General features: G+C 39.6%; 1 protein-coding gene across 3 annotated transcripts in view; it reads left to right on the top strand.

Annotated features, from left to right (window-relative positions):
* Positions 1–27354, top strand: part of C11H1orf141 (chromosome 11 C1orf141 homolog) — a 56921-nt gene that overhangs the window by 7702 nt on the left and 21865 nt on the right. For all 3 annotated transcript variants that reach the window (XM_074380993.1, XM_074380995.1, XM_074380994.1), the window contains exons 2-5: positions 3519–3610; positions 5069–5226; positions 18590–18702; positions 22819–22886. In XM_074380993.1, the coding sequence (XP_074237094.1) occupies positions 3536–3610; positions 5069–5226; positions 18590–18702; positions 22819–22886 (414 nt within the window). In that variant the 5' untranslated portion in view covers positions 3519–3535. The remainder of the gene's footprint in view (positions 1–3518; positions 3611–5068; positions 5227–18589; positions 18703–22818; positions 22887–27354) is intronic.

Raw genomic sequence — 27354 nt, 5'->3', positions numbered from 1 at the left:
TATGCATTAAAATTAAAAAGATATAATAAAGAACATAAACATAGATCACACTGAGGAACATTTAATTTAGTTTTTTTTTTTTTTAGACAGAGTCTTTTTTTTTTTTTGAGACGGAGTTTCGCTCTTGTTACCCAGGCTGGAGTGCAATAGTGTGATCTCGGCTCACCACAACCTCCGCCTCCTGGGTTCAGGCAATTCTCCTGCCTCAGCCTCCTGAGTAGCTGGGATTACAGGCACACACCACCATGCCCAGCTAATTTTTTGTATTTTTAGTAGAGACGGGGTTTCACCATGTTGACCAAGGATGGTCTCGATCTCTTGACCTCGTGATCCACCCGCCTCAGGCTCCCAAAGTGCTGGGATTACAGGCTGGAGCCACCGCGCCCGGCCTTAGACAGAGTCTTGCTCTGTCACCCAGGCTAGAGTGTAGTGGTGTGGTGTGATCTTGGTCTTTTCAGTAGCTATTAGATACAACTGGTTTAGGTTATAGCAGTCAATTTCAGCTGCTAGAGGAACTGCATTTTTGGAGCAATCTTTTGTGCCCTGAGTGCTTTTGCTTTGCCCTGGCTTCTCACTGTGTTTTAGTTAGGTACCACAAGAGTGACCCATTTCATATAATCAGCTTTCACAATCCTGGATCTCCCCTTCCCAGCATGCAGCCTGACGTTGTACGGTTTGCCACAAGACATTCTATCTGCCGGCACCCCGATGGCCCAGAATTTCCTCCATGTAATTTTCTTTTAAAGAAATGGGGTCTTGCTCTGTCACCCAGGCTGGGGTGTATTAGCATGATCATAGCTCACTACAGCCCCAAACTCCTGGGCTTAAATGAACCTTTTGATCCTCCCACCTCAGCCTCCCCAGCAGCTGAGACTGTAGATGCATGCTACCATGCCCAGCTACTTTTTTTTTCTTTCTAAGATGGGGTCTTGCTATGTTGCCCAGAGTGGTCTCAAACTCCTAGGGTCAAGCAATCCTCCTGCATCAGCCTCCCAAGTAGCTGGGATTATAGGCATGCACCACCACACTCAGTATCTCTGTGGAATTTATTTATCACAACGGACTACATTATGTGATGGAGGGAGAATCTGGCTGCATGTGGTGATGTGATAGAAGGCACGCTGGGATGGGATGTCACTATAAAGGCATGAAGAATTCATACTCAGGGCAATATATAGTGAAGGAAAAAGAGTTAAAAAAAAAAAAAGCTAAAGAAAACCAAGTACAAAATAATGTAAACTTTTGGCATAGGATCTTTAATCTTTCTCTTTTCATGAACTGTTGTCTCTATGTGGTGTTGTGTTGGTGGAATAATATACAATATAGGAGAAATATAGACTTTTTTGAGCCAGAAAGACCTTAATATTTATTTATTTATTTTTTTTGAGATGGAGTTTCACTCTTGTTACCCAGGCTGGAGTGCAATGGTGCGATCTCGGCTCACCGCAACCTCTGCCTCCTGGGTTCAGGCAATTCTCCTGCTTCAGCCTCCTGAGTAGCTGGGATTACAGGCACGCGCCACCATGCCCAGCTAATTTTTTGTATTTTTAGTAGAGATGGGGTTTCACCATGTTGACCAGGGTGGTCTCGATCTCTTGACCTGTGATCCACCCGCCTTGGCCTCCCAAAGTGCTGGTATTACAGGCTTGAGCCACCGCGCCCGGCCTTAAGACCTTAGTATTAACATTAATGTTCATTAAAAACATTGATGATTCAGTACTTTCTGTTAACCATGTAACTTTTACATTTAAATGCCACTGAAGCCCATTTAATTCACTGAGCAAAAATATACTGACTGCATGGTCATCTGCACTTTTTTTTTTTTTGAGATTGAATCTTACTCTGTCACTCAGGCTGGAGTACGGTGGCACACCATCTTGGCTCACTGCAAGCTCCACCTCCTAGGTTCAAGTGATCTTCCTACCTCAGCCTCCCAAGTAGCTGGGATTAAAAGCATATGCCACCACACCCAGCTGATTTTTGTATTTTCAATAGAGACGGGTTTCACCATGTTGGCCAGGCTGGCCTTGAACTCCTGACCTCAAGTGTCATGCCCGCCCAGACCTCTCATAGTGCTGGGATTACAGACATGAACCACTGTGCCTGGCCCATCTACAAAAATTTTTAAATAAATAAAAAATAAAGGGAGCTTTGGGTTGATATTTCTGGATTCTTGCCTCTACTCTATTCTAGCTATTTGTATTTTACTGATAGGGTACTTTGTGGCCTTCAGTTTTTCTCATTTGAAGATGTAAATCAGACCAGGTTCTGATTTACATGCAGCTCCCTAAGCTTAATATGAACTGCTTGACCTCAGATGAGACTGTTAGCAATATCAATTAACTAGGAAATATGAACTATTATGGCAATGGGACCTAACCAGCTTAGCTGCTGCTACTTATGTGTGACTAATTGCCCACTACATGCTGTTAACAGTCGTGGATCACTGATCAATTTAATGTGAAGCAATTAATTATATAAATATGAGTTTCTTGCATTTACTTTCGTTAAAATTATATCATGACAAAAAGAAAATAGGTATGTCTAAAGTCCTACTCCTGGCTGGGCGCCATGGCTCATGCCTGTAATCCTAGCACTTTGGGAGGCTGAGAAGGGCAAATCACTTAAGGTCAGGTGTTTGAGACCATCCTGGCCAACATGGTGAAACCCCATCTCTACTAAAAATATAAAAATTAGGTGGCCATGGTGTGCAAGCCTGTAATCCCAGCTATTCGGGAGGCTTAGGCAGGAAAATCACTTGAACTCAGGAGGTGGAGGTTGCAGTGAGGCAAGATCACACCATTGCATTCCAGCCTGGGCAACAGAGCAAGACTCCGTCTCGAAAAAAAAAAAAAAAGTCATATTTCTAGCTTGATAGAATTTTAATTTAAAAAATTAAAAAAGAAAATAGACATAAGTCAAGCCACTTGGTCTTGCTTTAAGTATAAGTCACATATGGTTCTCATATGGTAATTGTGAACTTTCTCCCCCTCACCTTCATCATCAATTTAAAGCTTCAAGGGGCCTATACACACCTGGGAGTTCTGATCATATGGCTTTCAATTGAAAAAACTTGGGCATGTTTGCAATTCTATGATTTACTGTATGATTTAAACAATTTTTTTTTTTTTTTTGAGACGAAGTGCCCAGGCTGGAGTGCAATGGCTCGATTTCAGCTCACTGCAACCTCTGCCTCCCAGTCCATGTGATTCTCCTGCCTTAGACTCCCAAGTATCTGAGATTACAGACACCCACTCGGCTAATTTCTTGCATTTTTAGTAGAGATGGGGTTTCACTATGTTAGCCAGCCTGGTCTTGAACTCCTGACCTCATGATCCGCCTGCCTTGGCTCCCAAAGTGCTTGGATTACAGGGCGTGAGCCACGGAGCCCAGCCAAACAATTCTGTTATTTACCTAAAACAGTAATGTAAAAGTGGGTCTTTTGAAAACTTATGCCTAAATTGTTATATGTTTAAATTTGAATTGATTTTTTCTTCTTCTTCCTTATTTTAAAATAGGGATTTACTGACTGACAATGGCAGAAAAAATCTTAAAGAAGTTAGATGTCCTTGATAAGCAAGCAGAGATAATCTTGGCCAGAAGAGCAAAGGTTTGTGAAGTATAAACTACAATTCGATTTAATCATTAACAGGTTAACATTTCAAATGTGAATAATTTTACTTTTTAGCTAATGATGCATTAATATTATATAAACTAATTTGTAAAAAGCAGATAAGTATACTGGTTGAAAAGGTAACATGTAAAAATATAAAAATGTTATTACTGAGTTATTACTGTTATTCCATTATATAGATGTACCAATCATTGGTACATGTAACCAATCACGTACCAAGAAAGTTTCAACCAATCATCCAATGCAGGGCTTTTGGATTGTTTTCACGATTTTACTGGTAAAAATGAAGCTGCTTAAAAAATAAAACAAAGCTGCTATGGACATTTGCATCCAGGTTTTTGTATGCACATGAGTTTCCATTTCTCTGAGGTGAATGCCCAAGAGTATGATTGCTGGTGCAATCGTTCTGTGAACTGTAGCAAGATCAAGGCCACAAGATTTGGTTTGAGTTCTCCCAATCCAATGGGTTTCTCCTCCCTGAACCTCAGCCCCGAAACCACCTCCAGGAAGTAAGCTGGGCTATTGGAGGGTCGACCTCATTTGTTTCCCTTCTTTCAGCCATCTGTCCTACTCTGTTTTCCAATAGCTGAAGGCAGTTGTTTTCATGTATTTTGTCTGAGTTTCTAGTTGTTGAGAGCCGGAGATTAATTCCCATAGTGCTTAATCTATTGGCAGAAGCAGAAGCTCCCCATATCCTTTGACTTTGCTTTCAGGATTTTCATCTCTTTATTCCTTTGTGCTATGCTCTGAGACCTTTTGGCTGCTTTACTCACCTTTTAGCAAGATCGTTTTTCTTCTTCAATCCATTTGTATAAAGACTTTAACAAAGTCCTCTTTTGATTGCTTTCTTCACTCGATTTCTGGCTCAGGCGACTGGAGGCAGAGTGGTGTGATTCACCACGTATGTGGCTACAGGAGGAGGAGCAGGCTGAAGAGACATGCCTGTTATGGTTCCAAGAACTCTATGTATCATATCTATATTTGCTAAATATGTAGGTCTTTCCTTAAATTCTCTCTTTCAGAGTTAGGAGGGAGCCTTCATAATCCTCTAGTCCTACCCTCACATTTTATAGGGGGGAAAAGCATGGCTCAGGTCACAAAGCAGGCGTAAAAACAGTTGGTGCACAAGACCCCAATTCTTAATATATTTTTAAGAATTGCCTACCACCTAAATTCAGTGTGTGTGTGTATATATATATGTACGTGTGTGTGTAAAGTGAGATTAATTTTTTTTCCACCTAAGATTTTCCACATATGAAAAGTACTCATTATTTTTTTTTTGCCTACCACCTAAATTCTCTCTCTCTCTCTCTCTCTCTGTGTGTGTGTGTGTGTGTGTGTGTGTAAAGTGAGATTATTTATTTTTCTTTCCACCTAAGATTTTCCTCATATGAAAAGTACTCATTTTTTTTTTCTACTTTGGCTTTGCTGCAGATAAACAGGTTTCAGAATGGAGGAAGAAAAACAACTATGCCTATACCCCTGACATTTGATTTTCAGTTGGAATTTGAAAAGGATAGTGCTACTTCCACATCTGAGGCAATATCAAAGATCAGAGAAGACAAGTCATGTGGCGTTACAAAATCAAAAATGTAACTATCATAATTACCTTACATTTTCAGTTCAGAGTTCGTTTGTTTGTTTTTGAGACAGGGTGTCACTCTTATGGCTTAGGCTAGAGTGTCGTGGTACAAACATAGCTCACTGCAGCCTCAACTTCCCAGGTTTAGGTGATTCTCCCACCTTGGCCTCCCAGGTAGCTGAGACTACAGGCACACACCACCATGCCCATCTAGTTTTTTGTGTTTTTAATAGACATGGGTTTTACCATGTTGCCCAGGCTGGTCTTGAACTTCTGGCCTCAAGAGATCTACCCTCCTTGGTTTCCCGAAGTACTAGGATTACAGGCATGAGCTACCACACCTGGCCCAGTTCAGAGTTTTAAAACATTACTTTACTTATATTTGTCTTAGATTATGCAATATATATTAAATGAAAGTTGTATGGCATATTTTATAAGGGTTATGAGTTAAAATATAATAGATTAGCTTTCTGAATATTCCTAGTTTATAAAATATTTATTATGTATAATATTTCACTAGTGTAGATGGTAATTACAATTCTGAATTTTTAAAGAAAAGCTTTTCTTGAGCTCAATTATATTGCCCCAAATTAATGTCAGGATTTATTTCAAACTCCAACTGATATGCTGTAAAAAAAGCCTGCCTAGAAAACTAAGTAAGGCAATTTCTCTGTGTACTTAAAAGGGGTAGCCTCAATATGTCATACTTGGTCTTTCACTGGCATTTAGTACATGCATAATGCTGTAACATTTTTCCAAGCACATCAGAATTGTAGAGGAGAGTTCAGAAAAAAGAAATACTAAGATGTGGAATCAATAGAACTTCAAATTAATTGGACATTGGTGGTAGTGTAGATACTTTCCTCATCTCATTTATTCTGGGTAACAAGTTTTCCTCGCTTCTTCTCTGCCTAAGTGCAAAGCACTACAATGCACCCAGTTACCAAGCCCAAAATCTCCATCATCCTATTGAATGGGGCACAGTAGTGATGAAGAGCACAGGCTCTGAAATCAGATTGCTAAGGTTTAAATCCAGCCTTGCCACTTGTTAGCTATGTGACCTTGATTTTCACACATGGTTTAGATAGGCAGCATCTATGACACTATGCACTAGGCAGCCCACATGTGCACTATGACATTTGTGGGCCAGGCGCAGTGGCTCATGACTGTAATCCTAACACATTGGGAGGCTGAGGTGGGTGGATTGCCTGGGTCAGGAGTTCAAGACCAGCCTAGGCAACATGGTGAAACCCTGTCTCTACTAAAATATTTTTTAAAAAACTAGCCGGGGCCGGGTGCAGTGGCTCACACCTATAATCCCAGCATTTTTTGCAAGTCCGAGGAGAGTGGATCACCTGAGGTTAGGAGTTCAAGACTAGCCCAGCCAACATGGTGAAACCCCATGTCTACTAAAAACACAAAAGTTAGCCAGGCGTGGTGGTGGGCACCTGTAATCCCAGCTACTTGAGAGGCTGAGACAGAGAATTGCTTGAAACTGGGAGGTGGAGGTTGCAGTGAACCAAGATCACACCACTGTCCTCCAGCCTGGGCAACAGAGTGACACACCATCTCAAAAAAATTAGCCAGGCATGGTGGTGAATGCCTGTAGTCCCAGCTACTTGGGAGGCTGAGGCACGAGAATTGCTTGGACTTGGGAGGCAGAGGTTGCTATGAGCTGAGACTGCACCACTGCAGTCTAGCCTGGATCGTAGAGCAAGACTTCATCTCAGAAAACAAGCAAGCAAACAAACAAACAAAAACAATGACATTTGCATCTAAGTCCACTCCTACCTACTGCCTGCTGGTCTCCAAGTAGCTTTCCTTATGCAACAGTTTTGTACTATTGTTTAGAGTGAAACAAACTTTTTTAGCCCCACGTTTAAGTGCAGTTTTACAGATGAAAAAACTAAGTCTGGTTGAGGTTAAACAATTTGCTCAAGGTCACACATATGACAAGTTGCAAGGCTGGATTTGAACCTTAGCACTCTGATTTCAGAGCCTGTGTTCTTCATCACTACTGTACCCCATTCAGCAGAATGACTGCAAGCTTTGGGGCTTGTAACTAGGTGGATTGTAGTGCTTTGCACTTAGGCAGAGAACAAGTGAGGAAAAGGAGATTGGGATAGATAAGAGAATCAAGGTGAGAAGAGCTGGGATTTATTTTGTAGGTGTTAAGTTTGAGATGTCCATGGGGCATTTAGGTAGAGATATTGGGAAGCAAGTTGGACAAACAAGTCTGAATCGAAAGTAAAACAACACAATTTGTGTAGCTAATAACTCTCATTTTCATGTAAGTATTCTGATTATGGAACAAAATACAACTCAGTCAGATTTTTGTTATGATTTACCAGGATATCAGAACATGCTTCCATTGTAGAACTGTAGGATAAGAAAAAGTAGTTTGTTTCTAGCATAAGTAAATACATATCAGTACTTTATATAATTTAGTTTTATCACAGACTTCTTACATTACTACTTTATTTGTTATGTAGACACAGCCCATAATTCTGCTTCCAAATAATTTATAGAACTCTCCATATCGAAATGGAATATTTTAAAAATACACAGAAAAACATTGCATAAAATGGAAGTTGAGAATGTGGGGAAGGGAAAATGTGTGTCCTACTATGATTTTCATATTTTATATTTATGTATTATATATATGCCTTTGTGTAACAGTATGGTATATGGCTAATGACTCATTAGACACATTTAGAGGTAATGTGCAATGTTTTTTTTTGTTTTGTTTTGTTTTGTTTTTTTGAGACGGAGTTTCGCTCTTGTTACCCAGGCTGGAGTGCAATGGCGTGATCTCGGCTCACCGCAACCTCCACCTCCTAGGTTCAGGCAATTCTCCTGCCTCAGCCTCCTGAGTAGGTGGGACTACAGGCATGCGCCACCATGCCCAGCTAATTTTTGTATTTTTAGTAGAGACGGGGTTTCACCATGTTGACCAGGATGGTCTCGATCTCTTGACCTCGTGATCCACCCGCCTCGGCCTCCCAAAGTGCTGGGATTACAGGCGTGAGCCATTGCGCCCGGCCAACGTGCAATGTTTTATGGCAGTATTTCCCAGGATGATACTGTTGCTATCCCTTTCCTGCCTGATAAGATTATTTTCTAAATAGTTTATAAAGGCCTCATTGATCTTGTGTTAGTGTCAATATAAACCATCAATAACTGAGTAATTCTCCTCTTAAGTGTAAGCCTGGATGACTGGGATGTTTGTGGCTAGAGGCAAAGCCAGAATATTAAGTATAAAAAACAAAGAGGCATATATTTCTAAGATTCAAAGACCAAGTAAATTTGGTTTGATCAATGTCTATATGTCAAACACCAGCAAAAACCCTACGTCCAACACCAGCAAAAAAAAAAAAAAAAAGTACATAAAAAGTTCAAGAATTTACATAAGAATTAGGGTATAACTCTAGCCAAAGGAAATAAAATTTGTTTGGAAAAATTGAGAAGATGATCTTGAATATGCAGCTAAGTCCAAGCAGCAGCCTATCTAAACTATGGCATTTGCCTGTAAGCCTACTCCTATCTACTACCTACCTGCCTGTCTCTCAGTAGCTTGCCTCAGGGAGCAGTTTTGTACTGATCCGCAGAGTGAAACGAACTTCCTTAGATCTTGGTGAATTCAATCAAAAGATACAGTTCCTAGGAACACTCATCGTTTTAACATTCCTTGTATAATTTTTGTTTAACAAAATAGAAAGCTTGGCTGGGTAACTGCGGCTCACACCTGTAATCCCAGCACTTTGTGGGGATGAGACAGGAGGATTGCTTGAGCCCAGGAGTTTGAGACCAGCTTGGGCAACATGGTAAGATCCTGTCTGTACCGAAAAAAACTTTTTAAAAAAATTAGTCAGGCTTGGTGGTGAGCACTTACAGTTCCAGCTACTTGTGAGACTGAGGCAGGAGGATTGCTTGAGCCCAGGAGTTCAAGGCCACAGTGAGCTATGATTGTACCACTGCACTCTAGCCTGGGCAACAAGCAAGACCTTACCTTAAAAAACCAACCAACCGGCCAGGCGCAGTGGCTCAAGCCTGTAATCCCAGCACTTTGGGAGGCCGAGGCGGGTGGATCATGAGGTCAAGAGATCGAGACCACCCTGGTCAACATGGTGAAACCCCGTCTCTACTAAAAATACAAAAAAATTAGCTGGGCGTGGTGGCGCGTGCCTGTAATCCCAGCTACTCAGGAGGCTGAGGCAGGAGAATTGCCTGAACCCAGGAGGCGGAGGTTGCGGTGAGCCGAGATCGCGCCATTGCACTCCAGCCTGAGTAACAAGAGCGAAACTCCGTCTCAAAAAAGAAAAAAAAACAAAACAAAAAACTGTGGTAAAAGTAATTGTAGCTCAGTCCTCAGTGCGTTATAGAATACCCGTATCCAGGTCCCTGTCAGCCTAAAAGGAAACTATAGACCCATTTTATCTATCCAACAATTCTATCTGCTTCTAGATAGCAGATTTATAATTTAGTTATACCTCAGCCAAATCCAAAAACTTAATCTATATAAACAATGGAAACTTCAAAAAATCTGACAGGAGACTGTATAAACTAAAAAAGAAAGTCGAGATCAGTTGAGAACAGGATTTGTGTATAGTTAATCTTATAAATCAAATGTATAATACTTAGTTTTTATTTCAGTGCATCCCTTATAAATCACGTTAAGTATGCATTTGTTGGAGGACTAAAAAACAAAAAACTGTCAATCTCCCAGTACTTTCACCAAACTTTGGCTTTCCTCTAAGTACACTGTATTTTTGTTGTTGTTGTTTTGTTTTAAGACAGAGTCTTGCTCTGTTGTTGCCCAGGCTGGAGTGCAGTGGCCTGATGTCAGGTCACTGCAACCTTCCTCTCCTGGGTTCAAGTGATTCTCCTGCCTCAGCCTCCAAAGTAGCTGGGACTACAGACACATGCCACCACACCCAGCTAATGTTTTGTATTTTTAGAAGAGATGGGGTTTCACCATGTTGCCCAGGCTGGTCTCGAACTCCTGACCTTGGGTGATCCACCTGCCTTGGCCACCCAAAGTGCTGGAATTACAGGCATGAGCCAGTGCACCCAACCTAGCACACTGAACTTTTAAGAGTACTTGGAAAACTTAGTATGTTTAACACCTCCCAAAAGAATGTTAAAATGACCACAGTTTGCAAAATTGAAAACAATGGCAACATAAAGGCACAATATTGGTGAAGAAGAAGCTATAGCCATAGATATGGAAGACATTAAAATAATTATAATGAATACTTCATATAACTACATTGCTTTGAAACATGGGTGTAATAATGGATGATATTTTGGGAAAATAGGAAAGGGAAAAATCTCAACAAAAAGGAAAACATAAATAGATCAATAACTGCAGAAAAATATGAAGCAGTCAAAGAACTCTTTTACAAAAGCACCACTTTGAAACTGTGTCAAGGGTGAGTTTCTTTGTAGTTTCAAAGAACTATTTAAATGGTTTTGGAACACAGACAAAGGTGGAACAGTTCTCAGTTCTTTTTTGCAAAGGTAGATTTGATCCTTAAGTCTGACCATAAGAATGGAAAACAAATATAGATTTTTAAAGAAATATAAAATAAAATGTTAGTTTTAACTATTTTATTGCTTATTCTTGATTCGGGGACTTAAAAACATAAAGCAGGCCTGTAATCCCAGCACTTTGGGAAGCTGAGGTGGGTGGATCACCTGAGGTCAGGAATTCGAGACCAGCCTGGCCAACATGGTGAAACCTCATGTCTACGAAAAATACGAAATTAGCGGGACATGGTGGCACATGCCTGTAATCCCAGCTACTTGGGAGGCTGAGGCAGGAGAAAAGCTTGAACCTTAGAGGCAGAGGTTGCAGTGAGCCAAGATCACACATTGCACTCCAGCCTGGGTGCCAAGAGCAAAACTCCATCTCAAAAATAATAATAAGAAGAAAGCACTTTTATATTTCTCTGATTTTATCCTGATCACTTTGGTTATTAAAAGTCTGTCCAACTTAGTCTTTTGATCTCACTCCTCATCAAGACTCTTCCTTCCCTATGCAAGCCAGTCTAGTGACACTGGAGGAGCTGAAATGGAGAAGGGTATGGTCAGTAATTTGATTCTTCCTGCTCCCTCACATGACAGTAGGAGGTTGATATGGTCTTTCTCCAGCACCTCCTCCTCACTGTTATTCTGATTTCTTTTTTCTCTCATATGGGAACAGTGGCATGCTAAAGCCAGCTCCTACCAATTCATTAGAGCTGTTTGTTGAATTTTCAGCAATTTTATTAGATGTTTATGGTGCACTCACTATTAAAAATTAAATTATGTAAACTTAAAATTTAATGACATACTAAAAATAAAGATAATACTCAAAACTCATCACTTCCTAATTATTTTCATTTACTATTATCCATAGTTTTGAAGTTATTTACATCTGTTATATCCATATGATAGAAATTTGTATGACAGTATAATACTACACATCTCTTCCAAATTCCACATTTAATTATATCACATTGGCATCTAGAAATTGAGAATGGTAGTATTTACACCACATCAATTGGCAAACACTGAAAATCAAGGCTTGAGTTATTGTCTGTCTAGATGTAAGAAAGTAAGGAAGAAAATGTTAATGATGAAGATTAAACTTAAATGTAAGTTTCACCAAAAAAAGTATGCCTTACCTATTGCCATTATGCTTTGAATAGCACAAAAAATCAGAAAATATGCAAAAACTATTATTTGGGGCTGGGCATGGTGGCTCATACCTCTAATACCAGCACTTTGGGAGGCCAAGGCGGGCAGATCACAAGGTCAAGAGATGGAGACCATCCCGGCCAATATGGTAAAACCGTATTTCTACTACAAATACAAAAATTAGCTGGGCGTGGTGGTGCACACTTGTAGTCCCAGCTATTTGGGAGGCAGGAGAATTGCTTAAACCCAGGAGGCAGACGTTGCAGCAAGCTGAGATCACGCCACTGCACTCCAGCCTGGTGACAGAATGAGACTCTGTCTCAAAAAAACAAAAAAAGAAAAAAAGAACAACAAGAGAAAAAAACCTGTTATTTGGTTCAGCAAAGAAGTAGCTTATACCATTGATGAATGAGTGAAATTCCATGTTAGAACTGCACCCAAAGGCAAGGTGATTAAACATTTACCAGCACTATGGGAGTAAAGGAGGAGGGAGAGAGGAGACAAAATTTCTTATAAACTGGGCACTGTTTTCATCTTTTCCCTCAATCATCAATCATTTTCTAGCCAACTTTAGTCTTAAAGAGTACATGTGAGAGATCCTCAGAGGAACCCATTCTTCAACCAAGGACAGCTTCTTTCAGCTACAACTCTTCAAATTCTCCATCAACTCCTATACTCTTTAATATACACTCCACAATTTCTTCTGTGGAGGATCCCCAGGCTTGCAGTCAGCGATCTGGGTGGAGTACCAGCAAAATGACCCAAACACAGTTACTACTTTAGTATCCATTTGACCCCTGTATTAGTTCAGGCTGCCATAAAGAATACCATAGCCTGGGTGGTTTAAATAACAGAAATTTATTTGTTATAGTTCTAAAGGCTAGGAAGTCCAAGATCGGTGTCTGATGAGGATGCTCTTGCTGCTTTGCAGACAGCTGTCTTCTTATAGTATCTTCATATGGCAGAGAGAAAGAGCTAGCACCTGTCTCATGTCATATAAGGGCATTAATCCCATTCATGAGGCTACACACTCATGATCTAATTCCTCTTAAAGGCCCCACCTCCCAATCCCATAACTTTGGGGATTTAGACTTCAGTATATGAATTTGAGCGGGGGGCGGGGATGTAAATATTCAGTCTACAGAATTCCAGCCCTGTCTCCCACCCCCCAAATTTGTATCTTTCTCACATGGAAAATACATTCATCCCATCCCAATAGACCCAAAAGTCTTAACTGTTTCAACATCGACTCTAAAATCCAAAGTCTCATCTAAACATCATCTAAATCAGATATGGATAAGACCTGAGGTCATAATATCCTGAGACAAAATTTCTCTCTAGTTTTGAACCTGTAAACACAAACAAGTTGTATGTTTCCAAGCTACAATGATGGAATAGGTGTAGGATAGACATCCTCATTCAAAGGAGAGAGATAGGAAGAAGGGAGAGACGATGGTCTGGTCCTGTAGAATCGAATCAGTCCAACCGTCTTCTTTCATTTTGTCCCATTTTCTCTGTTTCCCTTAGTCTCAGCTGGCAGTGTTTCTGCTGGTATAATCCCATTTCTATTCCTGGCTTCTGCTGAGATGGTTGATTTGGAACACATCCACATTGACCTACTTATCAAATTGTCATCTTACCCATACCTTTAGTGTTCTCTCCCAGGCATACTTTTTCATTTTTTTGTAATATGGGAAGACTGAAAATTTTTCAAATCTTTAACTTCTGGTTCCTTTTTTAAAAAACAGTTTCATTCTTTTCTCTCCTCTTGCATTTTACTGTATCAGTAGGAACCAAGTCACTCCTCAACACTTTGCTTAGAACTAACCTCAGCTAAATATCCAGTTTCATTGTCTGCAAGTTCTACATTCCATGAAACGCTGAAACACAAGCAATTAAGCCAAGTTCTTTGCCACTTTATAACAAAGACCACCTTTCCTCTAGTTTCCAATAACTTATTTTTCACTTCCATCTGAGATCTCATCAGAATGGCCCTTGCCACCCATATTTCTACCAACATTTTGTTCATAATTGTTTATGTATTCTCTAAGAAAATGGAAGCTTTTCTCTTTTTTCTTTCTTTCTTTCTTTCTTTTTTTTTGTTTAATCCTACAGAGATAGGCTTTTGTGAACTTGATTCTCTTTTCTTTCTGAGCCCTCACTAAAGTCACCTTTAATATCTCCTTCTTGGCAATGTCAGCATTTTCTATCATGCACTTTCAAACTTTCCACCCTCTACCCATTAACCAATTCCAAAGCTATTGCCACATTTTCAAGTATTTGTTATAGCCATACCCCACTGCTCATTACTAATTTTTTAGTTTGGGTGCCACAACAGCACACAATAGCCTGGGTGGCTTAAACAATAGAAATTTATTTCTCACAGTTCTTGAGGCCAGGAAGTCCAAGATCAAAGTTCCAGCATACTGGGTGTCTGGTGAGATGATTCTTCTTGGTTTGCGGATGGCTGTCTCCTTGTATCCATGCATCATCGCGAGATAGTGAGAAAGGCAGATATAGAGAGAGGGAGAAGGAGTGAGACCAACTCTTCTTAGAAGAACACAAACCCTTTTCATGAGGCTACACCCTCATAATCTAATTATCTCCCAAAGCTCCCACTTCCAAATACATAGCTTTAGAGATTTATGCTTCAGCATTTGTATTTGAGGGAGACACATTCAGTCCATAGATTTCCCCAGAAACTCAAGTAACCTGGCCACGCCAAACAGTGTGGTACAGGATGCCTACTTTACCTGCTTATTGCACCTGCTCCAGATTTGACATGGGGCAAATCAGCAAGCGTGGTGTCTAACAGATGTGCAACTGAAGAATGAGATGCCAAATGCCATCTTTTATTGGAACCAGTCTCTAGGAGTGATTCTTTAGGAATTTCCTCGTCAGTTTTATGGAGGAAGCATCCCTGCCCCTACCACATTTAGAAAAAAGGAAAAAGCCACAGTAGACCTTAGCAGGTCAATGACTCACAATTCTGACATTTTTCTTTCTTCCCCTCACCACAGTATTCTGTTATTTGAAGGCCTAAGAGAATCTCTTGCTGCAAGTATTGGTGGATCTTTGTACAATACAGAGTATGTATTGCTACTTTTTACTCCATAGCTGAGTAAAAAGGTCACCAATTCTAAGGCAACAGAATAATTGCCACTCAACAACTTATTTTAACAAAATGAAATCCAACACTATATTAAATAAATATTACTCCACTATGACTAAGTGGAGTAAATTTCATGAATAAGAAAGAATATCCTCATTGATCTCTACAACATTTTGTTACTCACTTTCTAAAATTTATTTTACATAATTCTTTTTTTTTTTTTTTTTTGAGACAGAGTTTCTCTCTTGTTACCCAGGCTGGAGTGCAATGGCGCGATCTCGGCTCACCACAACCTCCGCCTCCTGGGTTCAGGCAATTCTCCTGCCTCAACCTCCTGAGTAGCTGGGATTACAGGCACGCACCACCATGCCCAGCTAATTTTTTGTATTTTTAGTAGAGATGGGGTTTCACCATGTTGACCAGGATGGTCTCGATCTCTTGACCTCGTGATCCACCTGCCTCGGCCTCCCAAAGTGCTGGGATTACAGGCTTGAGCCACCGCACCCGGCCTATTTTACATAATTCTTACAACAATCCCTTGAGGTAACTATTAACCTTATTTGACATATGAAGGACTGAGATTCAGAGTATTCAGTATTCTATGCAAAGTAAGGTCTAACTCCAAAGCCTATGCTCTTTGGTTCACCACAAGGAAATTCATATCTGAATATATACTCTGCAAATAAATTTGAAAAAATACTTTAGCAAGATAAGGATAAAATATTACCTCCTTAATAAGACTGTATACCCAGCATCATGCTTAAGAACCCTTGACTCATTCTCATTTAAGATAGAAGCAAACAATGCCCATTCTCGCTAGTATACTACACTCTTCTAGAAGTTTTCCCCAATGATATTAAATAAGAACATAAAATAATTTTTTGAAAGGAACAGATAAGTTATTTTATGAAGATTACATAAATTTATTGAAAGAGAATAAACTGAAAACCCATTACAATGTATAAGATGTTAAGAAAGTTCAGTAAAAATTTACCAGAAATCTTATGCATTCAATATTTTTTTTTTTTTTTTTTTTTTTTTGAGACAGAGTCTCACTCTGTTGCCCAGGCTGGAGTGCAGTGGCAGTGATCTCAGCTCACTGCAACCTTCACCTCTCAGGTTCAAGTGATTCTCTTGCCTCAGCCTCCTGAGTAGCTGGGGCACACACCACCACATTTGGCTAATTTTTGTATTTTTCATAGCGATGGGGTTTCACCCTGTTGGCCAGGCTGGTCTCGAACTCCTGACCTCTGGTGATCTACCTGCCACAGCCTCTCAAAGTGTTGGGATAACAAGCATGAGCCACCATGCCTGGCCTATTAGGCATTCATTGAATATTAAACAGGTACTATATACCAGTCATTGCTATAGGTGCTAAAATACCACAGTGAATAAAACACATAAAGAGTCTTACCTCAGAGTTTATATCCTAGGATAAGGTGGGGAGACAGACAATAAACTAAATAAACAAATGAATTTATAATATAAATTCACCACTGATGAATGCTGTAAAGGAAAATAGAGTAAATTAAGGAAATTATGATCAACGGGGATTACTGTTTTAGATGGGGAAAGTGGGGTGGGCTGGAAAGATCTTTCTGAAGAGGTGGAAATGAAATGAAGGAGTAGGCCACGTCAGCCCCTTGTGTGGAGAATACTACGGGCAGAGGAAAGAGCAAATGCCAGGGTCCTTAAGTGGAGCCTGAATTGCTTTCCCTAAACCAAACAGCTAGAAAATGTGCTCTGTTTTCATGTGGAGGTGAGAGGTGAAGCGTCATGCAGAGAGAGGCCTGGAATGACATTCAGTGGAAATTCTGCTACCTAGAAATGAGAACTGGGGGAAAAGTTTCTGTCTGTTAGGGAGCATTTTGAATTTTACTCAAGTCTGATAGGAAACAGTTGAAGGAAATGATAGTCACATTTATATTTTACAAGTGCTGCTGTGGCTGTATTGAGAAGAGAATGTTGAGGACAAGAGTCACAGCAGGGAGAGCGAACAGAAGAACGCTAGAGACGTATGGAAGCAGTTCAGATGAAAGATAAAGGGGTCTTGGATTTGCATGGGAACAATGAGAAAAGAGGTGTTTGGATTTGGAATCTATTTCAAGGAAAGACACGGTGATATTTGCTGATAGGTTGGGAGTGGAAAAAGAGAGAAAGAGAAATCAGAGATGTCTGCAAATTTTTCGACCTAAACCTCTGGTTGAATGGTGTTGGGGAAACCTAGGTGAGGAGAAGATCAGGAAGGGGGTGAAATCAAGAATTTGGTGTTGAATATGTTAAGTTCGAGATACTTATAATTCAGCTAAGTGGAGGAGTCATGTGGGCAGTTGGATATATAAATCTGAAGTTCAGAGAAGAGGTTAGAGTCAGGACTATAAATCTGGGACATCAGCCTATAGACAATAGTTACAGTGTGGGACTGGATTATATCAACTATATTATATCAATTAAGGGTGAGTATCTGAGGTCTGAGGACTGAGTCCTGGGTTGCTCTAGCATTCAGAGGTCAGAAAGATAACTATGTAATATTATTAACTTTTTAACATACCATCACTAGCCAGTTAAGGAATTTAGAGGAGCATAATTTGTCTTTACAGTAAATAAATGCTATGATCCTTTCTGTTATCTAAATTCCCTAACTCTATGTCCCACAACTTTGATTCAGGTCTGGTAATATCCCCAATATCTCACTGAAGTAATTTCCAGCATGTTTTTCTGAAAGGGTTAATCACTTGGGAATAATAGTTTCTTGGAGTGCCCTCAATCCTGTCACAACAGCCGATAGTTTTCTGTCCCCCTGTACTTCAAATGACTAAAACTAATGTTTTCTTTTCTTTCTTTTCTTTTCTTTTTTTTTTTTTGAGACGGAGTTTCGCTCTTGTTACCCAGGCTGGAGTGCAATGGCACGATCTCGGCTCACCGCAACCTCCACCTCCTGGGTTCAGGCAATTCTCCTGCCTCAGCCTCCTGAGTAGCTGGATTACAGGCATGCACCACCAAGCCCAGCTAATTTTTTGTATTTTTGGTAGAGACGGGGTTTCACCATGTTGACCAGGATGGTCTCGATCTCTGGACCTCGTGATCCACCCGCCTCGGCCTCCCAAAGTGCTGGGATTACAGGCTTGAGCCGCTGCGCCCGGCCTTTCTTTTTTTTTTTTTTGAGACAGAGTTTCGCTCTTGTTACCCAGGCTGGAGTGCAATGGCACGATCTCGGCTCACTGCAACCTCCGCCTCCTGGGTTCAGGCAATTCTCCTGCCTCAGCCTCCTAAGTAGCTGGGATTACAGGCATGCACCACCATGCCTAGTTGATTTTTTGTATTTTTAGTAGAGACAGGGTTTCACTATGTTGACCAGGATGGTCTCGATCTCTTGACCTCGTGATCCACCCGCCTTGGCCTCCCAAAGTGCTGGGATTACAGGCGTGAGCCACCGTGCCCGGCATTAAAACTAATGTTTTCAACTCCTGCTCAATCAGTCCAATGTTTCACACTTTGTGCTATGATAGCATTTCTCCAAATTCATTTTTTAGATTTATTTTGTAAATTTTCTCATTACTTTAATTTTTATTTCTTCCAGGCATGCCTCTTTCAAATGTGAGCCTGAACCTAGAAAGAGTGATTTTGAAAAGTCAAATTTAAGACCATTCTTTGTTCAAACAAATATAAAAAATCAAGAAAGTAAGTCAACAGGTAATGCTCTGTGTAACATATTTACTTCTTTGATTTGTTAATGGGTGCTTTTTTTTTATTGATGTATATCTTCAAAGTTCTTGATAATTTGATGTCTCTGTCAAAAACATTTCCATGAACTATTTCCATGAAAAAGAATTTACTAAGAAGAAGAGATGTTAAATATCAGAATGGGCAATTTGTACAATTCACAAAATAGGAATATATTTTTATGTCGATAGGGTTTTATGTTTTTTTCTTCTAGAAAGAAAATCTCTGAGGTTGTTTTCAGCTCAACACTGAGAATTTCCTCATTATTGTTTTTTGAAGTCAAATATGAACAGCTTGCTTAATAGAAACTTACTTTCAGGTTAGAAATTTTAGAAATCTGTGAGCCAGGAACCAGCATTATCAATTCTCAGAGAATTTGAGTGTTTTGTATTGCTTTTGTTTTTCTCTTTCTCTGGCATTATCAAACAATCACTCAATTGCATAATTCTCATCAACCTTCTTAACTGAGGTTTCTTGACTCCACATAAACCCACATTGTTTAATTTCTTTATTAAGCTTTATAACCTAATTTCTCAAAGGATTTATTTATACATCCTGTTGCTTTATTTCTCATGGTTCACTTTCAAAATATCTTACTTCCTTATGTGTCTTATTATCTTTGAATGCATACTGGACACTATTTATAAAATTATTCATAGAAACAACTTGAGAACTAGGGTGAAGGTACCTTACTCCAGATAAGATTTTTTTTTTTTTTTTGAGACGGAGTTTCGCTCTTGTTACCCAGGCTGGAGTGCAATGGCGTGATCTCGGCTCACTGCAACCTCCGCCTCCTGGGTTCAGGCAATTCTCCTGCCTCAGCCTCCTGAGTAGCTGGGATTACAGGCATGCGCCACCATGCCCAGCTAGTGTTTTATATTTTTAGTAGAGATGGGGTTTCACCATGTTGACCAGGATGGTCTCGATCTCTCGACCTCGTGATCCACCCACCTCGGCCTCCCAAAGTGCTGGGATTACAGGCTTGAGCCACCGCGCCCGACCAGATAAGATTTTTTAAATTGTTTATGCTAGGTATCTGGAGGCAGTACTTGTCAGAATATATCAAAGCATTCAAGGCTTCACTTTCCTTGTAATATCCAGGTGGCAAACTTATCTATTCTGGTTCACCCTAAGATTGTAACACTTTTGGATCCGAGGTAAAATGAATAGGTGTGGGTTTTTTTTGTGAGGGAAGGGAAGTGAAGAACATATTAAACAGAAAATCTTTGGACCTTCGGTCAGCTTTTTTTTTTTTTTTTTTTTTTTTTTTTTTTTTTTTGAGACGGAGTTTCGCTCTTGTTACCCAGGCTGGAGTGCAATGGCGTGATCTCGGCTCACCGCAACCTCCGCCTCCTGGGCTCAGGCAATTCTCCTGCCTCAGCCTCCTAAGTAGCTGGGATTACAGGCAGGCGCCACCACGCCCAGCTAGTTTTTTTGTATTTTTAGTAGAGAAGGGGTTTCACATGTTGACCAGGATGGTCTCAATCTCTCGACCTCATGATCCACCTGCCTCGGCCTCCCAAAGTGCTAGGATTACAGGCTTGAGCCACCGTGCCCGGCCTCAGCTTTTTGTTTTTTTCTATCTCAACCCATGAACATTCCAAAACTTGATCTTACTTTCACATCACAAATACCCTCAGGGAGAAAGTGGCTTGGCATGTCGGGCTTACCTATCTGAGTCCTTATCTTCTCCTAGGGTTAAGCCTAGGCATCTCTTATCATTTTTTAAGTCTATGATGCTCTTTAGACTTTAAAAAATGTACCTATGCAACAATCTTGCATGTTCATCACATGTACCCCAAAACCTAAAATGCAATAAAAAAAATAATAACAAAAAAAAATATTCCATCTAGTCTTTTAAGATGTTTTTAGCGGGATGGCTGGTACTAATTACCTGGCCCTCCATAATGGTAGCAGGAATCTCTAATCCATTTTCTTTCCTTAAATCATATAGTGATCTTTTAAAAGCAGGCTGATCATCTCCTGATTAAAACCTCTTCAGTAGCTTCTCACTGTACTTAGTATGAAACTTGTACTCTTTACAGATAAATACCTGGCCAGGTGCAGTGGCTCATTCCTGTAATCCCAGCACTTTGGGAAGCTGAGGCAGGTGGATCACTTGAGGTCAGGAGTTTGAGACCAGCCTGACCAACATGATGAAACCATGTTCAAACTAAAAATACAAAATTAGCCAGGTGTGGTGGTATACGCCTGTCATCCCAGCTACTTGGGAGGCTGAGGCACGAGAATCCTTTTAACCCGGGAGGTGAAGGTTGCCTTGAGTTGAGATTGCACCGCTACACTCTAGCCTGGGCAACAAGAGTGAAACTCCATCTAAAAAAAAAAAAGAAAAGAAAAGAAACAAAGACCTGTCTATCGTGACCTTTGCATATGTATTTAACCTCATTCCCTACCTTCCTGGCCTTCATTTAAGTTGCATCTTCAGCCAGGCAGGGTGGTTCACACCTGTAATCCGAGACCTTTGGGAGGTCAAGGTAGGCAGATCGCTTGAGGTCAGGAGTTCAAGACCAGCCTGGCCAACATGGTGAAACCCCGAATCTTCTAAAAATACAAAGATTAGCCAAGTGTGGTAGCACATGCTTGTAATCCAAGCCACTTGGGAGGCTGAGGTGAGAATCACTTGTTGAACCCAGGAGGTGGAGGCTGCAGTGAACCAAGATGGTGCCACTGCACTCCAGCCTGGGTGACAGAGTGAGACTCCATCTCAAAATAAATAAATAAATTGCATCTTCATTAGTCTCTTTTCAGTACATCTGTCAGATTGCCTAAGAGGAATATATGTTTTCTCCTCTGCCTAGACACACTGATTCTCTATTCATGAAACTTAGAGCTCATTTGCATATTTTGATTAAATGTCATCTGTTCAGAGAGGCCTCCTCGGACTATCCTATCAAAAATATACCTCTTTTATGGTTCTCCCTCACCAAAATGTGTTTCTTTCTGTTACAGAATGTATTTCAATTATTCACCCCTTGGTTTTTTGTTTTTTGGTGGTTTTCTTTTTCCAACAGGGTCTCACTCTTTTGCCCAGTCTGAAGTGCAGTGGTCTGATCACACTCACTGTAGCTTCGACCTCCCCGGGCTCAGTAATCTTCCCACCTCAGCCTCCTGAGTAGCTGACACTACAGGCACACCACCACACTTAGCTAATGTTTTTACTTTTTTTAGAGACAGGGTTTCACCATGTTGCCCAGGCTAGTCTTGAACTCCTGGGCTCAAGTGATCCACCTGCCCTGCCCTCCCAAAATGCTGGGGTTATAGACATAAGCCACTGCACTTGGTCAACCTCTTGTTTGTTTTCATTTGTTTGTTTGTTTATTTTCCATATTACCCACTAAAAATGTATGCATCATCAGGCAGGAGTCACAATTCCAAAGTCCATCAGTGCCTGGCATATAGTAGCTGAACAACAAATAACTATTGATTGAATGGCTACCAGACTCCATATTGAACTTGTTACATCTATAATCTCATATAACACTGACAGTATTTCTGTAAATGCTATTGTTTCCAATTAACAAATGAGGAAAGTAAGACTCACAGAGTTTAAGTTTCCTATGGCTAGGGCTATATAACTCGCACAAAAAAGTGCAGCTTGGACCCAGGTTGTCTAAGTTCAAAGTTTGTATGCCTGACCCCTGCACCATACTTACTTTAAGAATATCCACTGGAATTCAGATTAATAAAATTCATAACTGAGGATGAGAGAAATGCAGGTAGAAGGGACTATTTCTATTTCTCTTTTCAAAGGAATTAGCCAAAATATTTTTTTGAGTAACACAGGTGATTCTATTTTATTTAGAAATCTATCATTTTCCAAGACAATATAGCTTTATTGTATAATAGTAAATAATTGAAAGTTATAGTCTGTTAATAGACTTTTAGGGCAAATTATTCTAAAATAGACTTAGTTCTAACCATGTATAAGCAATGCATATGTAAGCAAATAAAAGTATTCATTTATATTTCTTAAAAGTTTACTGCAGTGAGGAAAATGGTTGACTGGGTTTAGTTAGAATTAACTTAATAGCATGGAAATACTTAGGTTTGAATTTCTTTCTTTAGAGCCAGTAGAAGAAAATCTAAAATCAAGATCTATTAGACCCTATCTTTATCTTAAGGATACAACTGAGGTAGGTATAATATTTATACTTTATAATTAATTAATAGAAATTCACATTAGCCCTAACAGTTTTATATATGCTTCTACAATTCCCAAATTCAAGTGAATTTTGGGATTCAAAATGATAAAATGTTAAAGTGATTTCATCTCTGATATTATATATAACTTTGTGTATGAAGACAATAGAGAAGATAATATATTTCTTGAAGATTTTCAGTACAGTAGAAATCATTGAACATGTTAAGGACTAGCACTTATAAAGTCTGTTAAGATAAGCATCATTAAAAACATATATGTATAACTTTTTTTTTTTTGAGACGGAGTTTCGCTCTTGTTACCCAGGCTGGAGTGCAATGGCGTGATCTCGGCTCACCGCAACCTCCGCCTCCTGGGTTCAGGCAATTCTCCTGCCTCAGCCTCCTGAGTAGCTGGGATTACAGGCACGCGCCACCATGCCCAGCTAATTTTTTGTATTTTTAGTAGAGACGGGGTTTCACCATGTTGACCAGGATGGTCCCGATCTCTTGACCTCGTGATCCACCCGCCTCAGCCTCCCAAAGTGCTGGGATTACAGGCGTGAGCCACCGCGCCCGGCCAAAAAAACATACATGTATAACTTAAACATTCAAATTTATCATCTAAAAATATATAGCCATTTGTTACTCTTTTAATGTGTAACCAAGACCTTTTTTTATTTTTATTTTATTTTATTTTATTTTATTTTTTTAGCATACTAATTACAATAGCAACTACCACAAACAAGTTTGGAACCAACACTACTGACTCTTGATAATTACTTGAGCAGAAGTTCATGGTCATGCTGAAAAGTGACTAGCCTTTTTTTTTTTTTTTAAACTTTCCTAATCATGCTGATGATTTCTGAAGTGACTAGTCTTTTTTTTTTTTTTTTTTTTTTGAGATGGAGTTTCGCTCTTGTTACCCAGGCTGGAGTGCAATGGCGCGATCTCGGCTCACCCGCAACCTCCGCCTCCTGGCCTCAGGCAATTCTCCTGCCTCAGCCTCTTGAGTAGCTGGGATTACAGGCACGCGCCACCATGCCCAGCTAGTTTTTTTTTTTTTTTTTTTTTTTTTTTTTTTGTATTTTTAGTAGAGACGGGGTTTCACCATGTTGACCAGGATGGTCTCGATCTCTCGACCTTGTGATCCACCCGCCTCAGCCTCCCAAAGTGCTGGGATTACAGGCTTGAGCCACCGCGCCCGGCCACTTTTACATTTTTAGGTCAACTATTATATTCAGCTTTGAACTCCGATTAAGCCTTTATGTTTTGTTTGTAGGTTAATTCTAAAACTCAAAATGCTATTAACAGTATTAACAGCATTTATATTATTATGATATTGTAAATAATATTTCATTTACATCACATTAATGTCTCTGTAATAATCATTACTGAACAAAATAATATGCTTGGATTACTTTTCTTCTCAGTGGGTACAATCAATGGACTCTTTTCCTCTATCAGTTACTAAAAAAATGCCATGTTGGCTGGGAGCGGTAGCTCATGCCTATAATCCCAGCACTGTGGGAGGCCAAGGTGGGTGGATCATGAGGTTGGGAGATTGAGACTATCCTGGCTAACACGGTGAAACCCTATGTCTGCTAAAAATACAAAAAATTAGACAAGGGTGGTGACACGTGCCTGTAATTCCAGCTACTTGGGAGGCTGAGGCAGGAGAATCACTTGAACCAGGGAGGCAGAGGTTGCCGTGAGCCAAGACTGTGCCATTGCACTCCAGCCTGGGCAGCAAGAGCAAAACTCCATCTCAAAAAAAAAAAAAAAAAAAAAAGAAAATTTCATGTTTCAGTTTCCCTAATATTTAGACCTTAACTGTCTAGTATACTGTTATGTTTTTTCTTGGAATTTCTAATGGTCATTCTTTTTTTCTTGTGGGAAATGATGATAATAATAGCAAACATATAAGTGCATATGTATGTCAAGCACTATTCAAAGAAAAATTACATCCTCAATAACCCAATGACTTAAGTACTACTATCCCTGAGAAAAAAAGAGGCACAAGGAAGATAAGCAACTTGCCTAAGATCAAATAGTATATGACAGAATCAGGAAGAACTCAGCGGTTTGATTCATACTCATTATCACTAATATCTACAGCCTCCAAAAGAGAAGCATGTAACTTTCTTATCATATGTGAAAATGATCAAGTTTTTTATTCATTTTCTCTATTATGTGGAATCCATTCTAATCTTCTTGCAGGAATTGTTTGTGAAGCCCAGTGACTTCTTGTTCTAAATTTGACCTGTTACTTTTGAGCCTACTTTTAGGTTGTCATTCCATTCCTTCTTAATTTATCTATTGCCTCTAGATTTTCTAGTTTGTGTGCTTAAAGGTGTTAGAGTAGTCTTGAATAATCTTTCATATTTCTGTGATATCAGTTTTAATATCTGTTGTTTCATTTCTTATTAAGTGTATTTGGATATTCTCTCTTCTTTTCTTTTCTTTTTTTTTTTTTGAGATGGAGTTTTGCTCTTGTTACCCAGGCTGGAGTGCGATGGCACGATCTCGGCTCACCGCAACCTCTGCCTCCTGGGTTCAGGCAATTCTCCTGCCTCAGCCTCCTGAGTAGCTGGGATTACAGGCACGTGCCACCATGCCCAGCTAATTTTTTGTATTTTTAGTAGAGACGGGGTTTCACCATGTTGACCAGGATGGTCTTGATCTCTTGACCTCATGATCCACCCGCCTCGGCCTCCCAAAGTGCTGGGATTACAGGCTTGAGCCACTGCGCCCGGCCCTCTCTTCTTTTCTTAATCTCACTAATAGTCTATCAATTTTGTTTATCTTTAAAAATAACCAGATTTTAATTTCATTTATCTTTTGTATTTTTTTTTTGTTTCAATTTCATTTAGTTCTGCTCTGATCTTTGCTATTTCTTTTCTTCTGCTGGTTTTGGATTTGGTTCATTCTTGTTTCTCTGGTTCCTTGAGATGTGACCTTAGGTTGTTTCTTTGTGCTCTTTCAGATTTTTGGATATAGGCACTTAATGCTATGAACTTTCCTCTTAGCATTGTTTTTGCTGTATCCTGGAAGCTTTGATAAGTTGTGTCACTATTATCATTCAGTTTGAAGGATTTATTTTCATCTTGATTTCATTGTTGACCCAAGGATCATTCAAGAGCAGATTATTTAATTTCTATGTCTTTGTATGGTTTTGAGGGTTCCTTTTGAAGTTAATTTCCAGGTTTATTCCACTTTGCTCTGAGAGGATACTTGATATAATTTCAATTTTCCTAAATTTACTGAGACTTGTTTTGTGGTCTATCATACGGTTTATCATGAAGAATGTTCCAGGTGCTGATGAAAAGAATGCATATTTTGCAGTTGTTGGGCAGAATGTTCTGTAAATATCTGTTAAGTCCATTTGTTCTAGGGTATAGTTTAAGTCCATTGTTTCTTTGTTGACTTTCTGTCCTGATGACCTGTCTATTGGTGTTAGTGGAGTATTGAAGTACCCCACTATGATTATGTTGCTGTCTATCTCATTTCTTAAGTCTAGTAGGAATTTTTATAAATTTGGCAGCTTCAGTGTTAGGTGCATATATATTTAGGATTGTGATATCTTCCTGTTGGACTAATCCTTTTATCATTATATAATGTCCCTCATTGTCTTTGTTAGCTGTTGTTGCTTTAAAGTCTGATAGACGAATGGCTACTCCTGCTTGCTTTTGGTGTCCATTTTCATGGAATATCTTTTTCTATCCCCTTACCTGAAGTTTATGTGAGCCTATATGCATTATATGAGTCTCTTGAAGATGGCAGATACTTGGTTGGTGGATTTTTATCCAATCCGCCATTCTGTATCTTTTACATGGAGCATTTAGGCCATTTATATTCACAGTTAGTATTGAGATGTGAGGTAGTGTTCAATTTATCATGCAAGTTGCTGCCTAAATACCTTGTTCTTAAAAATTGTGTTATTTTTAAAAATTGTGTTATTCTTTTATAGGCCCTTTGAGATTTATGCTTTAAGGAGGTTATATTTTGGTGTATTTTGAGGTTTTGTTTAAAGATTTAGAACTTATTTTAGCATTTCTTGTAGTGCTGCCTTGGTAGTGGTAAATTCTTTCAGCATTTGTTTGTCTGAAAAAGACTTTAATCTCTCCTTCATTTATGAAACTTAGTTTTGCTAGATACAAAATTCTTGGCTGGCAATTATTTTGTTTTAGGAGACTAAAGATAGAACCCCAATCCCTTCTGGCTTGTAAGATTTCTGCTGAGAAATGTGCTGTTAATCTGATAGGTTTTCCCTTACACGTTACCTAATGCTTTTATCTTACAGCTCTTAAGATTTTTTTTTTTTTTGAGACGGAGTTTCGCTCTTGTTACCCAGGCAGGAGTGCAATGGCGTGATCTCGGCTCACCGCAACCTCCACCTCCTGGGCTCAGGCAATTCTCCTGCCTCAGCCTCCTAAGTAGCTGGGATTACAGGCACGCACCACC

This window comes from Saimiri boliviensis, chromosome 11 (assembly GCF_048565385.1).
Source record: "Saimiri boliviensis isolate mSaiBol1 chromosome 11, mSaiBol1.pri, whole genome shotgun sequence".
NCBI lineage: Eukaryota > Metazoa > Chordata > Mammalia > Primates > Cebidae > Saimiri > Saimiri boliviensis.
Note: the sequence above shows the minus strand (reverse complement) of the source record. Positions and strands in the feature narration are given on the sequence as shown.